This window comes from Diaporthe citri (assembly GCF_014595645.1).
Source record: "Diaporthe citri strain NFHF-8-4 chromosome Unknown scaffold_11, whole genome shotgun sequence".
Taxonomy (NCBI): Eukaryota; Fungi; Ascomycota; class Sordariomycetes; order Diaporthales; family Diaporthaceae; genus Diaporthe; species Diaporthe citri.
In genome coordinates, this window is record NW_025064856.1 from 923,891 (window position 1) to 939,294 (window position 15,404).

The 15,404-nt window shown below is 44.4% G+C and overlaps 3 protein-coding genes across 3 annotated transcripts; 2 read left to right on the top strand and 1 right to left on the bottom strand.

Moving 5' to 3' along the window:
• Positions 1-3,646: 3,646 nt before the first annotated feature.
• INS49_004044 (uncharacterized protein) lies at positions 3,647-4,474 on the bottom strand (the record flags this gene model as incomplete). Its single annotated transcript, XM_043164834.1, has 3 exons — positions 3,647-4,042; positions 4,092-4,196; positions 4,265-4,474. The coding sequence occupies 3 exons, from the start codon at positions 4,472-4,474 to the stop codon at positions 3,647-3,649; spliced, it is 711 nt and encodes a 236-aa protein (XP_043018484.1).
• A 5,641-nt stretch (positions 4,475-10,115) lies between these two features.
• INS49_004045 (uncharacterized protein) lies at positions 10,116-11,471 on the top strand (the record flags this gene model as incomplete). Its single annotated transcript, XM_043164835.1, has 1 exon — positions 10,116-11,471. One exon carries the CDS (start codon positions 10,116-10,118, stop codon positions 11,469-11,471), a length of 1,356 nt encoding a protein of 451 aa, XP_043018485.1.
• Positions 11,472-13,388: 1,917 nt separating this feature from the next.
• On the top strand, positions 13,389-15,219 carry INS49_004046 (uncharacterized protein; the record flags this gene model as incomplete). Its single annotated transcript, XM_043164836.1, has 3 exons — positions 13,389-14,029; positions 14,252-14,684; positions 14,770-15,219. The coding sequence occupies 3 exons, from the start codon at positions 13,389-13,391 to the stop codon at positions 15,217-15,219; spliced, it is 1,524 nt and encodes a 507-aa protein (XP_043018486.1).
• Positions 15,220-15,404: the final 185 nt, after the last annotated feature.

Here is a 15,404-nt window from a genome sequence, read left to right on the forward strand (position 1 = left end):
TGTTGGGGAGTAGAGTGATGATGAGCATGAGTTTAATCCGAATGAAAGTAAGGACTATCGAGACTTTTATATCACAGCATCTACTAGAGTCTTTTGCGGGTGTCCTAAATTTACCATTTTTTTTGTTTGACTGCTATACACCAAGGTAGTATGGAAGGCACGGTTGCTATCGTGTCAGCAGTGAGCACTAGGCGGGTACGGGCTTCCTACGGTTCGTATCCAGGAATACGGTCATCGGCCCGGCCGTAGTGAGAACACAGCTGAGCTGTCAGACGAACTGACACCCGCAGAAAAAGTAACTAGAGGCCAGGTGCGGTTCCCCAAATTTGATACTATACGGCCCTTCGCACACTATAGGGATAGTATCAATTTGGGCTGGCCTCTAGATTACCAGCCGGGGGGGGGGGTTATAATTATATTGCCAGCTAAGGGGGCCTTCGAGGAACCGCACCAAGGGATAAGCGTAGCTAGGGAAGGGCAGAGGGCAAATGGGCGAATAAGGCGCCAAAGGGCTGCAAATGGGCGAATAGGGCGCCAAAGGGCCAAAGGGCGCACGGCCCCCTCGCCCCATAGGTACAAAGCGGTACATTAATCGACCAATCCCCGCATGAGAAACATTTTGCAGATTTACGGTACTGAACTCAACCGCAGCCGGGAGCGCCCCTCGCAAGCTCGGCAAGCTCGGGTCACTCTCAGCTACGCTTAAAAATTCATACGACAAGCGGTGTAATTCCTTTGAAGTTTTTGATTAAATGGTCCATAGTTTGGTGAGCACGGCGTGGCGCAGTCAGCAACGTTCCATCTAAACTGCAATGTTTGCAATGTCTAGATGTCCCAGCCGGGGTTTCCGTGCACAGCCAAGACCCATCGTTGCATTAATTCTTGAATCGCTTTTGGCGAGCTCCTCCTGGAACGGCTGAGCCGGCAGCAAGGCAACGCACTGCCTTAAGTCCCAGAATGAAATGTTAGAGAGATCTGAGCTCGTAAGGATATTTAACTTCCTAATCTCAGCAATACCAAGCACAACAATTAACACATAAGATAATTAGGATATATTTAAATAAGGTACTAACTAGAAGCCGGGTGCGGTTCCCTAAAATCGATATTATACGGCCCTCCGCATGCTATGGGAACAGTACCAATTTTGCCCGGCTTTTAAAAAGCCAGCCGGGGGGGTCGTGGTTATATTGCCAGCCAAGGGGGCCTCCGAGGAACCGCACCAAGGAATAAGCATAGCTGGGGAGTGACCCGCTGCTATGCGAGAGGCTATTTAAAAGCAAATGGGGCGCTAAAGGGCTAGAGGGCGAATGGGCAAATTGAGCGAATGGGAGGCTAGAGGGCCAGAGGGCTGCAAATGGGCGAATGGGGCGCAAAGGGCGCAGAGGGCCAAACCAGGTGGAAGCCCCTTCCGGGGCCCTGGGAGCTATTCGTCTACATAAGGTTATTAATTCCCTTATTAATTCCCTTATTAATTCCCTTATTAATTTTCTTATTGATTTTCTTATTGATTTTCTTATTAATTTTCTTATGAATTTTCTTATTAATTTCTTTATTATTTCCCTTTTTTCTTTCTTTCTTTATCTTTTTATTAATTTCTTTAATAATTCCTTTATTTATTTTTATTAATTTCTTTATTTATTTATTTTCCTTATACTTTTTCTTTAAGGTTTTGCTTGGTTTTGCTTATTTATTTCTTGATGTATTTCTTAATGTATTTCTTTATGTATTTCTTTATGTATTTCTTTATGTATTTCTTTATTTATTTCTTTATTCATTTCTCCTTATATATCCCCTTTATATATTCCCTTTATATATTCCCTTTATATATTCCCTTTATATATTCCCTTTATATATTCCCTTTATATATTCCCTTTATATATTCCTATTATATATTCCTATTATATATTCCCCTTATTTAATTCCTTTTATATATTCCACTTATTTAACTTTCCTTGTTTAATTACCCTTATTTCATTCCCTTTATTTCATTCCCTTTATATATTCCCTTTATAAATTCTTTTTATATATTTATATATTTTTATTTAGTTTTTTATTTATTTTTATATTATTTTTAATATTATATTTTATATTTTATATAAGTTATATATGCTTTACATAAGTTATATATGCTTTATATAAGTTATATATGCTTTATATAAGTTATATATGCTTTATTTAATCCTTATTTTGCTGCTAGTAATGTTACTTAACTAATAAACTGCCAAGCTTTTAATTTAGTTTAGCAATATTGCTTAGGAAATTGCTTAGTTAATTAGCTTTTAAGCTTTAAGTTTAGTTTAACAATATTACCTTATCTAGCTAATTAGCTTTTAAAGTTTAAGTTTAATTTAACGTATTAAATTTTTTGCTTATAAATTATTTTAAATAAATAGAAAATGGCGCACGGCCCCCTTACCCCATAGGTACAAAGCGGTACATTAATTAACCAATCCCTATACAAGAAATATTTTATAAATTTATAACATTAAACTTAACCGCAGCTAAGAGCGCCCTTTGCAAGCTTGGGTTACTTTTATTTATGCTTAAAAATATAAAATATAAATAATAATTAAGATATTATTAAATTTATTTAAGTAATTTAATTTTAAATTAATTTATTTGTTTTTAAAGATAACGTTAATAAGTTAATAAGGACTTAAATTTAAAACGGTAATGATTTATAAGTAATATAAGGTCTTTTAAGTAGCTGTTTAATGCTAGGATATTTACTCGCCAGGCATAATGGACTTCTGGATCCATTTCTCGCGCGCAAAGGCCTATGTACTGAAGTAGTAAGCATTCCTGATAACGTAGATGGGCCAGCACAACAGAGTTCGCGTGGCAGAGCTCAGTCTTCTGGGGTGAAACCTTTGAAGCCCCTGTTGGTATTTTGTCGGTCTGAGAAGTGCTCACTGTGTCCCACGATGTACCTCGGTACGCCGCATTGGAAAGAGAACCATATATTGATGGATACGTTTGACATCCCTGTATTCATGATTTTTTACTACAACTTGAGATCTCCAATAGTACAGTACCGCACCCAGAAGTAAGTCTGGAGCACAAACGTCGCGCTGCGCAAATGTAACTAGGAACATGTCCAGTGAGCTCCCCTTCATCGAAATCATCTGAATTGCTACACCATGCTTGAGCCACTCGTTTTAGATTTTGGGTCAATAACCTGCAGTGAATAGGTCTTTTGGTGATTATTGTGCAGATCTTGTTCAGGTTCGCGATTCATTGACTGCATGGAATGCGACTGCGGCACTGTCTCCTCCAGCTCCGTGATGGTCCAAAAGCCACGACGTCTCCTTTTCGGGACCCCTTGTCCCGAGCGAGCGAGTTCGTGGTCTCCACTTGTCATACGACCGCTAGAACTTTTGAGTGACCGGATCAGGTTGGACAGTGACTCAGAGACTGGAAGGCTGTTGTATATTCTCGGCAAAGACGGGATGCCCATGACGAGAAAACCAAGTCCTATCTCTGCGGAGGCATAGAGGCCTAGTACTGACATCCAGAACGTTTGATCCTCTGAGTATATTAGAGGGATGAGAGATATCAAGCGCAGAGCCCCCAGAATGCAGACTCTAAAAAGAAATCAGTGGTCAATCGTGACTTCGAACAGGATGTCGATTTCACTGAGGGGAACTCACCCAAGTCCTACGGCGAATAAAAGAGATACTCCTAATCTTTTACGCCATGGCAGGTTCAGGTGCCAGAGAGTCCACTGAGGCAGTATCAGAATGGCGAGGTCGGATGCAAGATTAATGATGACTCCGGCGAGGTTGATGGCACCAGCGTCCAAATGGCAGCTTCCTCCTTCGTAAAAGATGTTCCAATTCATCTCTATCGGAGTGCATTGGAAAATATCAGCGAATTCAGTGACCATGAAAAAGATGACGTTGCTCCAGATCAAAACTTGGATTGCCCAATACAAGCGGTTGCGCGTTCCAGTGGGCACGAAGATATCAAGCCAACTGTAAAGTATCGCCAACTTGAGGCACATCATGGCCGTTCCGTAGAGAAGTGTGGCTATGTATATGTTCTTCGTTTTCTCAGTGCTGCTCCAATGGGACTGGTTTGGAGCCACTTACGTAAAGGTACCACGAAAGGTCCCCGAGCGGGACATTCCACTGATGACGCTCGATCCCAAAGACGGCGGACCTCCAAATAACAACTTGCAATCCCAGGTATTGACCCTGCGATAGTCTCAGTATGGGGAGGTAAAAGGAAGAAGGATCGGAGGTCCAAGGGCTGCCACATATACCCATGCTGCGATCAGTAAGAGCTCAATCAGGCCGAATTTTCTCGACATGGCCCTGTTGGCGAGGTGAGAGAGGACTGAAGCGGTTGAGATGAGAATACCGAGGATCGAGATGACGTAACCAATCGTATGGCGACCTCCCTTATTGAAATCGGACACGGCGCCATCAGGCGGGTCGAGAGCTGGGGCGCTGAGATTCGCACTTGAGGACATACTGCCTCCGGGATATCGAGGTCGGGCAGTTTGTCTGACGAAAATAGAGAAAAATGGATTGAAGGGTGATGATAAAGTTGAACTCAATCTGCCGAATGGAATTTGGCTGGTTTGAACAGCTCTGAGTAAGAGACTCACGCAGACCAAGCTCCCGTGGGGCCAACAGATGACCACCTTGGTTCGGCTTGATGGGATGCGCCGGGGTGCGCCGGGGTGCGTCGACTTGAACTGTAACCAGAGGCAGCACCTTCAGGCGATATTAACTGTTGGCCCAACCGAACCTGGTCTCTGCATGAACATGTTGGCTACGTCTTCCTGCAGATGCCCCATTCGAGCAGAGATCATCAGCAGCCTTGTCGTCTCAGAAGGGACTATGCAGGCAGAGCGAGTTGGTCACCTTGCATCTGCAAACGCATGCAAATAAAAGAAGACCAGGAAGTCGATACAACTACGTAAATGCCTAGTGGTGTTGTGCAATGTTACAGGACATGGAATAAATCGGCTGATACGGGCCGCATCTGACTTTCAGCTGGCACGGCCGGCAACGAAACAACGAATTCCTGGGAGTTACGTACTTTGATGTATGTAGCCGCCCCAATAATGAGATGACCAATCAAAACCTGGGGTTGACTCACCGGATGTTCCATGTTTCACTGACAAAACGCGTCTCTCTGAATCCTTTTCCTCCAACTCCTGCTCCTCCCAGCGGGTTAGTTTGACGTGTCTCCTCTTCTTTGCGATAGGATCCTGAGCTGGCCGCCGCTTCCCAAAACCTCTTGCAGCATGGCTACTCAGCTGTCGTCCCAAGTCACATCTGGTGGCAAAGGTCTGTCTCCCTTTTCCTGAGGCCGTCTTGACCCGAGAAAATGCTAAAAGTCCTTTCCCAATAGAACGATTAGAAAGGACCATTCAAACCTTAATGCCTGCCTTTCGTGGCGACCCAGTCTACACATGGCTTCTGCACACCCTCGACTCATCTGAGCATCATTCAATGCGCGAAAAGCTTTTCCGTGGTTTCTTTACCCAATGCGCGCTAAACAACGGCCTGTTCATCGAGGTCGGCGATTATGGATCCTGCGGTGTTTTCATGCCGCCAGGTACAACAGCCGAGAATCCGTGGACACTACTGAAAGCAGGGCTCTTGCCTGCGCTCTGGAGCATTGGCTTAGGCACTTTCAAGGTACTTGCATTCAATTTCACATACTTATCTCTCCTCTCCATTACTTGCCGCTTATTTTCACCTCCACTTGTTAAGCACATTACTAAGAGGTGCCTCCCTTGCAGCGAGCTATGCTTGAGTACGCCCCTGCTACTGAGCATATAAAAGAGAAGGTGTTTTCGAAAGAAGAGCAGAAGAATCACTGGTACATATTTATCATGGGAACATCAGTCGATCATCAACGTCAAGGCCTTGCTAGTATGTTAATCAAGGACATACAAGCGCAGGCTAGGAGCAATGGTTGTCCGATTTGGTTGGAGGCAACAACGGAGACCTCTCGAAGTCTATACCTCAAGCACGGCTTTGAAGACCATGGAGAGATATCACTAGGGAAGGGAAAGGTTGGGCGGGATGGTCTGCCAAAGAAGGCTGGCGAGGGGATCTTGATTTGGTCGATGTCATGGCGCCCTTGAGGGCGAAGAGTCACATCAATGTAGACGTCGTCAGCTTGTCGCGAAAGTCGACCGTGAGCGTCCGTGAGGGATGAGGAGAAGCACTACCTAGGTACCCGCAGCTCGAGGCGAATCTTCACCTGACCCATCTTCGGTCTATGAACCTGGGCTTGTCTGCTAGATGACACTGGATTGACAGTTCAGAAAGCAAGGCTCCGAGCCTGGTGCTAGATATCCATGGGGCTCGCACACCAAATTATGTAGATTGAATGACCTATCAAACTTTTCAGGCAACATTTGAGCCGTATCTGCCGGGCTAATTTCGCAAAGATACTGGGGACATGTGCCTTCATGTCGTAGTGATGCATGGCAATTAAAATGTTGCACTTCTTTATGTGGGGTCGGGTGGCGATGTGAGCTATCTTGCTTGGCTTCCTAGCACAGGCTGGGACGGCAGTGCTCTGCGTGCATATGATAGGGTTGACGGGCGGGATCGACTCTTCCAGTCAAATGTCAGGCCGGAAATTGGTTTCGGACGCGACTGCGGATAAGGAGATATGAGACACAAAAACTTGGCTATGATGGCTACCAACCTTGGAAGTAGGGGCCCACGACAATGTTCCTCCTGCCCGACGCGGCACGGCTCAAGGCAGGCGTTGGTTGCAATGATTCAAACCTCCTGAGCGGTCTACAACTTGTACATGTACGTGGTACTCTCCGGTCTGGCCGTGCTTTCCTTCTGTTCTCTGAAATGAAACCCTGTTCTGAGTCGGAGTGGAAATCCGTGGTCGCATCTTCTGGCAAGGATTTTTCCGCCATTCGGTAAGTCTAGGGGTTCACATTCAGGCGACCCCCCCATTTAAGCCACCAAAAAAGTCCTCTTCGCTATACTACCCCTTTAATTAAAGTTACTCTAAATCCTTATTACCATCCATAACGATGCATTCCTTTATATTTATAATATCTTTAAAAGCATTTATTTTTACTAAGTTATCCTTAATTACATTAATATTAATTTATGTCTTATATATATGTTTAATTTTAATAAATATAAAATTTAAGCTTATTTTAACTTTCCTTTCTTTTTAAGGTATTATAGCTATTAATTTATTTTTAAGAATTTAATTTTCTTAAAAAAGCATTATTAATTATTAATCTTTCTTATTATATGCTTTTTAAACCTTTTTAAAAAAAATAATTATTATATTATAAATAAGTATTTATATAAGTTATAATTAATAAAAATAATTTATATCTTTTAAAATACTTTAAGAATTAAAGAAAGTATTTTTTATAGCTTAATAAGTATTAAAATAATTAATTTAAATCTTTTAATTCTTATAACGTTATTAAAAAGAATTATAAATATTACTTTATTAAATTTTTTAAGCATAATTATACTTATTAATAATTTAGTTATATTAATTAATTATAAATTAATCCCTTATTACTTGTTAGGCCCATAGCACACCACCGTAGTGTGGTGGTCCACCATAGCATGGTGGATAGCTGGTTTGGAGAAAGCACGGAGATTTCCCCACCATACTTTGGTGGTATAAACCACCATATCATGGTGGTACTTTCTCCAATACCTCTCTAGAAAAGAATCAACTTTACTCCCAACCTATAGCAAGTACCAACATTACTTAATTAATATATATATTTTTTAAAATATTTTAAATCTTACCTTTTAATAATAATAAAGAAATAATTACTTTTTTATATAAATATTATTAATATAAAAATTAAAAAATTAGCTTTTTTTTAATATATTGCTTTAAGGCTAAAAATATTCTTAAATTAAGAAGTTATAATATATATAAGGTATATAATAATAAATAAAGATAATAAATCTTATATAAAAAGCATTTTTATATAAACTTAAAAATGTAATAGCTTTTATGCTTATTTATTATTAATAAACATTACTTCTTAAGGTTATTTAACTTTATTAAAAGGATAAAGATTTTCTATAGCTATTTAAGTGTTATAATGTTATTTATTTAATTATTTAGCATTATTATAAACTTTTAATTCTTATAATCCTTAAGGGTTTTAAATTATTGCTATTAAATTAACTTTCTTTTAAAGATAATAAGGAAAAGGTATGATTTACTTATTATAAAAATATACTTAAGGAAAAAGGTTTATATATATATTTTGTGGCTTTTTTAAGTAATAACCTTTCTTTTCTTAAGTCTGAAAATAATGTCATTTTTTTTCTTTCTTTTAGCTATACTCCCTTTATTAACATTATATTAATTAATTAATTTAATATTTATAATTATTAATAGCTAAAAGAAGTTAAATTACTTCTTAATTATACTTATTTTTACTTTATTTGCTTAACTTAAAGTTATTTAATAGCTTTATATATTTTAAATCTTTAAATTTTTAATAAGGAATTTCCTTAATTAATAATAGTTATATAATTAGAAATAAAGTTAAAAAGCGGCTATTTAAGTTGTAAAAAACCTTATTTTAAAATGGGTTATTAGCAGCCTTAATATTACTTAATTAATTAATTAATTAAATAGGTATATTTCTTAAATTCTTAAAAGTCTTAATTAAGATTTTATAGCATTAAAGTAGCTTTAGGAACTATAAAGATAATTATAAAATGTGCTCTTTAAAATACTGGTTTATAAGGTAACCTTTTAAGTATTAATATTAGTTGCTAAGGCATTAAGTGCTATTGCTATATTATTTTTAATATATTGCTTTATAAAGAGTAAATAATAATATATTAAAAGTTTAAAGAAAAGAGGAAATTTCCTTGTAAAGAAAACGCGGTATATATAAGGGGGTAGGCTTAACGTGTATGCGGGTGTGGAGTGGCCTAAATGGGGGGGTGGCCCAAATGTGGACCCCTAGACTTAGTGTACTCCACTACAGCGGCGGGTCGTGCATGTGGGTTTAGTGCGTCCAGGAATTCTCTAGTGTTATTCCTGTACAACATGGGCTCAGCCCGCTCCCAGGTGTCCTGCACGCCGCTTACCGACTGTTGTACATGCAGTAGTCTTGCTTGCCGAGATATGCATCAGGGCGGCTCAACGGGCAAGCCCCTGCTTGCATGTAACAGGGCTTGTACTCGTGTAGCTATTCTTTTAGTAGGTACGAAATGTGATGTTCCGTGATGGGAAACATTCTTTTGATGGCCACAGTTTGGCAACGTTGTGGCGTAATTTGACGGATCAGAATGCCAAGCCATCTGGACAAAGATTCCCCTCTGTTGCATATTACGGTATATTCCGTTCGCTGCACCTGCACATGTCGTGGCAAATTTGTTGCATGTCCACGCGATTCCGAAAGCCGGGCTATTGGTGGAGTGGCAGGTTCCTAGGTAGACTTGACCGCAGTTCAGGAAGCTGGGGAACACAACGTCCACAAGGAGTGCTTATCATATGCTCACGGAACTATTTGATGCTTGGTATTGCAGCCGTCTGAGCCTCCTGCTCGCATGTCAACTCATGAGTGGGCTCCACAGACATATCAGCGGACCTCAAATGCGTCAATTCAAGCTAATCGGGTGCTCTCTCTAGGCAAAAATGAAGTAATTCAGAGGGCCGTAGGGAGCTGTAGAAGAAGGCCCCGGAGTGTGTGTGGTGTGGGGGCTCAAGTCAGCAGCAGGCTGCATTGCACCCACACACCCTCTCACCCGACCGAGTTCTTGGCTACCCTGTGACCTAGGCTACCGTCGCAATTGTAATACACACGACATTAGTTTCACATTTTGCCTGCAGCTGAATTAGGCGATCCTCTCGGGCAGCTACATTATCCGAACATGTGAAGGCTTACCGAATGTACCTGTACAAGCCCGAATGCGTACCCGTCAAGAGACCTTCAGTGAAATTCAGGCTCGGAGACAGAACAGGATGCGAAAGTGTCGAGGCACATAAGTGCACAACAATGGTGATGCTCAAGTGGCGGAGCGAGCATTCTCCATCTCCTGGCATAACATCGACCTCGTATCCTTCGCATTCTTAGTATGTACGCCAAACATCTTCTGACGAGCTTCAATGAGGCTCAGATGCCACAAGCACCAGGCATGAACCAGGGCCCAGCATTTTACCGCAATCTCGAACTGGCCCTAGATGTCCGCCGCCGGGACCAAAACCTCTACATAGACAAACCGGACTTGGACGATGACTTGGCAGATTTTGCGTCATCGGATTCGCTCTCTCTCGGCCGAAGTGGGCGTATCCGGGAGGCCGTTCTGGCCGAGTTGACCAAACAGCCGACATTGACTCTGGGTCCTAGCGGATCGCGAGTGGCGATTGGTGGCTCCAGCTACATGTACGAGTCCGAGGCGGAGATTGCTCGCATCGCAGGCGCCGAAGCTGCCTACATCGTACACTCGGGTTTTCTAGCCAACTTGGCCGTGCTTTCGGCGGTCCCGCAACCCGGCGATGCCATTGTCTTCGACGCACTAGTTCATGCGAGTATGCACGAGGGCATGCTGTTGAGTCGGGCAGCGCACTCTATGTCATTTTCTCATAATGACCCAGACGCTCTGCGGGATGTCCTTCTGGCACTGCGCAATGCACATCGGGAATTCCGTGAGGGAGCTCGATCGGTCTTGGTGCTAGTTGAGTCAGTGTACAGCATGGATGGAGACGTGTGTCCACTTTCGGAGATGTTGCATGTTGTCCGCGAAGTTTTCCCACTGGGAAACGCGCAGCTTATGGTTGATGAGGCCCACTGTGTTGGACTTGTCGGGCCGCATGGCACGGGACTAGTCCGTATGCTTGGACTTGAGAGCGAAGTTGCTATCCGTGTGCAGACAGGTAGCAAGGCCTTGGGATCGACCGGTGGTGTGGTCCTCAGCAGCAAGAGCATCATATCTGCCTTGCTAAACAGCGCTCGTTGCTGCGTCTTCAGTTCTGCGCCGTCGACCCTCACAGTGGCCTCGGTTCGTGTTGGTTATCAGCTGCTTCATAGCGACCAGACACAGAGCGAGCAGCAACGAATTCAAACGGTGGTTAGGCATTTCTACACTACCATCACGGCGAACCCAACCTACGAAGACGTTGTTGACACAGGAATACTGAAAGTTCCCTCTGCGGACGATTGGGAATCAATGCCTTTTCTCACACATATCGTGCCGATTCATACACGTGCACGCTACAACAACTACCTCTATTTGCACCTTCTCCTAGTTGCAAAGACCCATGCCGTTCCGGTAGGGTTCCCAGTTGTTCCCAAGGGTACAGAACGCGTCAGATTGCTCTTCCATGCACACAACTCCAACGAAGAAGTAGAACGAGTCGCTGGGGCGATATGTGACTGGGCAAAGGAGATGCTCGAGATTGAGTCAAGGGGGAAGCCAGCTTCAAGGATCCCAATAGCCGCCAGGGAAGCTCACACAATCTATGGAGTTGAATAATTGGTAGTTCTATCTAGTATCTAGATTACAAGTCCCAAATATCCATGCTTTTCTTCCCTCTTTTCTTCCCTTGCTTTTTTGGTTGGTTGGGGGGGGGGGGCGTGATGCATTTTCCAAGGTGATCAATTTTTGACAAAGACTGAAGATTCTTGCACGCCCAGGTCCTGTCTCTGGCTTCCCGTGTCCCACTTTGTTTTCGGGGTTTGATTTGCTTTCCGGGGCAGGTAGAGTGGTTCCTCTCACGATGTTGTTCACCCACATCTACGTTGTCCTAGCCACTCTTCCCGATGTGATCGAGCCCCAGACATGGCAAGCGAACCCTGGATCCAGTCTTGAGCAGCTTCAAAGCCCGCTAGAATTGTCGATCAGGGCATGCTGTGAGCAGAGGTCAGCATCATTTCATGGGAACAATCGATTGCCCCGGGTGCCATCATTCTTCCAGCCAACGTACATACGGGTTGCTTGACCAAGTATCGGTACATTTAAAAACGCACGGGCGCCCTTGATATAATTGCCGACCACTTGACCTGTGAGATATCAATAGTTGAGAGGATGTCGGATGAGTTGGAAGGCGAGCACTCGTCACGGTTGGTACCAGATACAGCGAACGCCGCTGCACACTCAGCCGCGTCTTGCGTTTATCTGAGCCTGCATTCAAAAACCCAATTTCGTCGCACCCACCCAGCCACAGAAGCAGACTCTGTCGATCAACCTATCATTTACATTTTCTTACCTGACAATTTACCGGGATGTAAGGGTAGGTACTTGTAGGCAGGCCGAGGTGTGATTCCGAGGTTGCATTCTTAGGGTCTAGTGCTACGACAGCATCTAGCCCAACGCAATCGAAAACCCCACGGACACAGAGTGGCGTGTTTTTTGAGGCTCTGCTCCAGCCCCTTTTGGATGACGGCGAAGATTGATGCGACATAGTAAGCCGCGTGCTTAGATGATAGCAAGAGTGCCAGGAGATCTGCAGAGCTACGTGTAAGTGGCAAGTGACACAAGTATGCAGCAAGTGGTGAAACCCGTAGCAGTCTTTACAAAACTTGCACTTGTCACCCCAGAAATGAGCCAAGACGGGATTGGGCTCCACTAGTAGGGATATGCATGGTGCTTTCAAAGACCCTATCAAGGTTGAAAGTGCAACCAACCACCCAACCTGGCAACCTATCACCGCGAGAGCTAGAGTTGTTGGCTCTAACGAACGAGGTCTTGTGATGCAGTCTGCCGGCTAAGACCCAGGTTTGTGTCGCCGCATGTGCAAGGGGAAAACTCAGCCGTTCTATTCGAACGACTTGTCACATTTGCCTTTGAAGAGACTGTCTCAGTGGTCTCTCCGGCCCCCAGAACTCTGCGCTGTGCCTTCATCGTGTGTGTTGTTCAATTTTGCACAACATTCTCAGCCGAGGGGCGCTGATGAAGCTGTGAACCTGGGCCTTGAGGGGCAAAGATGCGTTCCATTAGGATTGTGATCCGTTGCACAACACTTGAGAGCCCACCACCACCGAGCAGAGAGCAAGGCCTAATTTGAACCGGGCTTCCGGGTGCCAAGCACTCTCTCCCATGGCTGGCAAAAGGATTCCATGAAGGTACCTTTTAATGAGAAATCGAACTGACCCCTCGTCATAGCTCAGCTTTGCGATCCACGGGCCGAGCCTAGCCCATCTACTGCCCCTGGGTTAAAGCGATGCCAGTCTTGCGTTGCTGAAACTCGTTTGTAACCAGGCTCGATTCGGCTGCCTGTGCACTGAACATTCCACGGGTTTTATTCCCGAAATTTGCATGCTTCACGTTCTCAACAACTTCTATCTCCTACTCGCAACTTCTTTCCTTACGAGTCAAGTCCTCCAATTTGTCCTTTCTTTGGTATTCCAGCGACAAAGGAAAAGAACCCTAACAGTTCACCGCACTTCCAAAATGCCGAGACCCAACGATGACAACACGCTCGAAAATGCCAGCAATTTCAAACAAACCAAAACGCAGACGGAAAAGAGCACCAAAGATGCAACTGATCCTTGTTCAGGAGATGGGGCCCCAGAAATTGAAGGCCAAGACCAACGCACTGCCGCCGACATGAACTCAAAGTCGAAAAAATCCCTCGCATTCCACCTGTCGTTCGTCTGCCTCAGTCTGCTGGTGCTTATCGTTTCATGGGATGCTTGCGTTCTTTCTGTGGCGACTCCCATCATCGCACAACAACTAGACGCCACCACACTGCAGTCATTCTGGGCCAGCATTGCCTATATGCTGGGCGTAGCAGTCACACAACCACTTTTTGCAAGCATTTCCGATGTTACCGGACGGAAAGGCCCACTATACTTTAGCATTTTTCTCTTTACCGTCGGCTCTATCCTCTTCGCTGTTGCCAGGGATATGATGACAATTATCGCCGGCCGTGTGATCCAAGGCCTCGGGGGCGGCGGTCTCGACGTCCTCCAGGAGATGATTGTCGTCGATATGACTACCCTCAAAGAGCGTCCGTTATATCTCGCACTCATGGCTATTCCAACAGCGACTGGCTCCGTTCTGGGTCCCATTATCGGAGCCTTGTTTAGCGAGTATGTGTCATGGCGATGGATCGGGTGGATAAACCTGCCTTTCCTCGCTGTGTCATTTGTACTAGCGTTTTTCTGCCTTCACTTAAGGCCCATTGACAACAGCTTTGCCTCAAAGATGCGGGCTTTGGACTGGTTTGGCATGTTTCTATTTAGTACAGCCACTGTCTGCGTCTCGTTGCCACTAAGTTGGGCTGACTCACTTTATTCTTGGACTTCTTGGAGGACTTTGTTTCCACTCCTCTTCGGCATTTTGATCTTTATCGGCTTTGGCTGGTACGAGAGGTGGCCGGCACAGCCAATGATCCCATACCGCCTCATAAGCAACCGAACAGCCATCATGGTTCTGATAGCGAGTACGCTTCACGGCGCCATTCTCTACGCGATTCTTCTTTACCTTCCCCTCTTCTTCCAGGTGGTCTTTTTGCAAACTCCTCTCAAGTCCGCCATCTCGATTCTGCCTGCCTGTTGTCTTGGCGTGGGTCTCAGCATTATCTCACCCATCGCCGTTGGAATTACGAGACGATACCGAGTTCAATTGTGGATCGGCTGGTTTCTTATGACTCTATTCCTCGGTCTTTGGTGTGTTGTCGACCAAGGCACATCTCAGAGCGAATATGACGCCTTCCTTGCGCTCTTGGGCTCCGGGATTGGAATTGTGCGTGTCTTTTCCGTCGTTGTACCCTTCTTTGCATTTTAATTATTATCATTGGTCGCGTTTTACTGAAAAACGCAATATCTAGATCTACACCACCAATCTCATCCCCATACAGGCCAGCGTCAAGCATGTTGATGATGCAGGCCTGGCTGCCGGACTGTCCGTGGTTTTTCGCATCTTCGGTGGTCTCATCGGTCTGGCTGCTGGATCGTCTGCTTTCAATACCGTATTCAGGTCCCAGACTGCTTCAATAAGTCCGTTGCCGGCTGAACTCAGTGGACTGTCTGATCCACGGCAAGCTGTTAGCTTGATACCTACCCTGAGGTCGCTGGACCTTCCCGAAGCCACCATGAATAATCTTATTTATGCTTACAGGATCTCTTTTCGGGCGATTTGGATAGTCTTGGCCTCTTTTGCAGGCTTGGGCCTGATGTCTTCCCTGTTGCTCAAGGAGCTCAATCTCGAGAAAGAAGAACTGGGAAGGCAGCGCTTTGAAGCTCCAAAGCACCAAGTCCAGCCTGATCCAGCACTGTGAAACTCTTCAGTACATGTGTGCTGCAGTGGATGGAAAACAAAGGAAATGATTATGTCATGTGAAATTGAGATTTTGCGTGGACAGATATGGCGCGATTTGTCCGAAATGACACCATTTGAGCATGGAGTTGCAGTAGCAATTGCATAAGGATGGCTGGCCATCGCATTCACGCATTGGCTTTGACT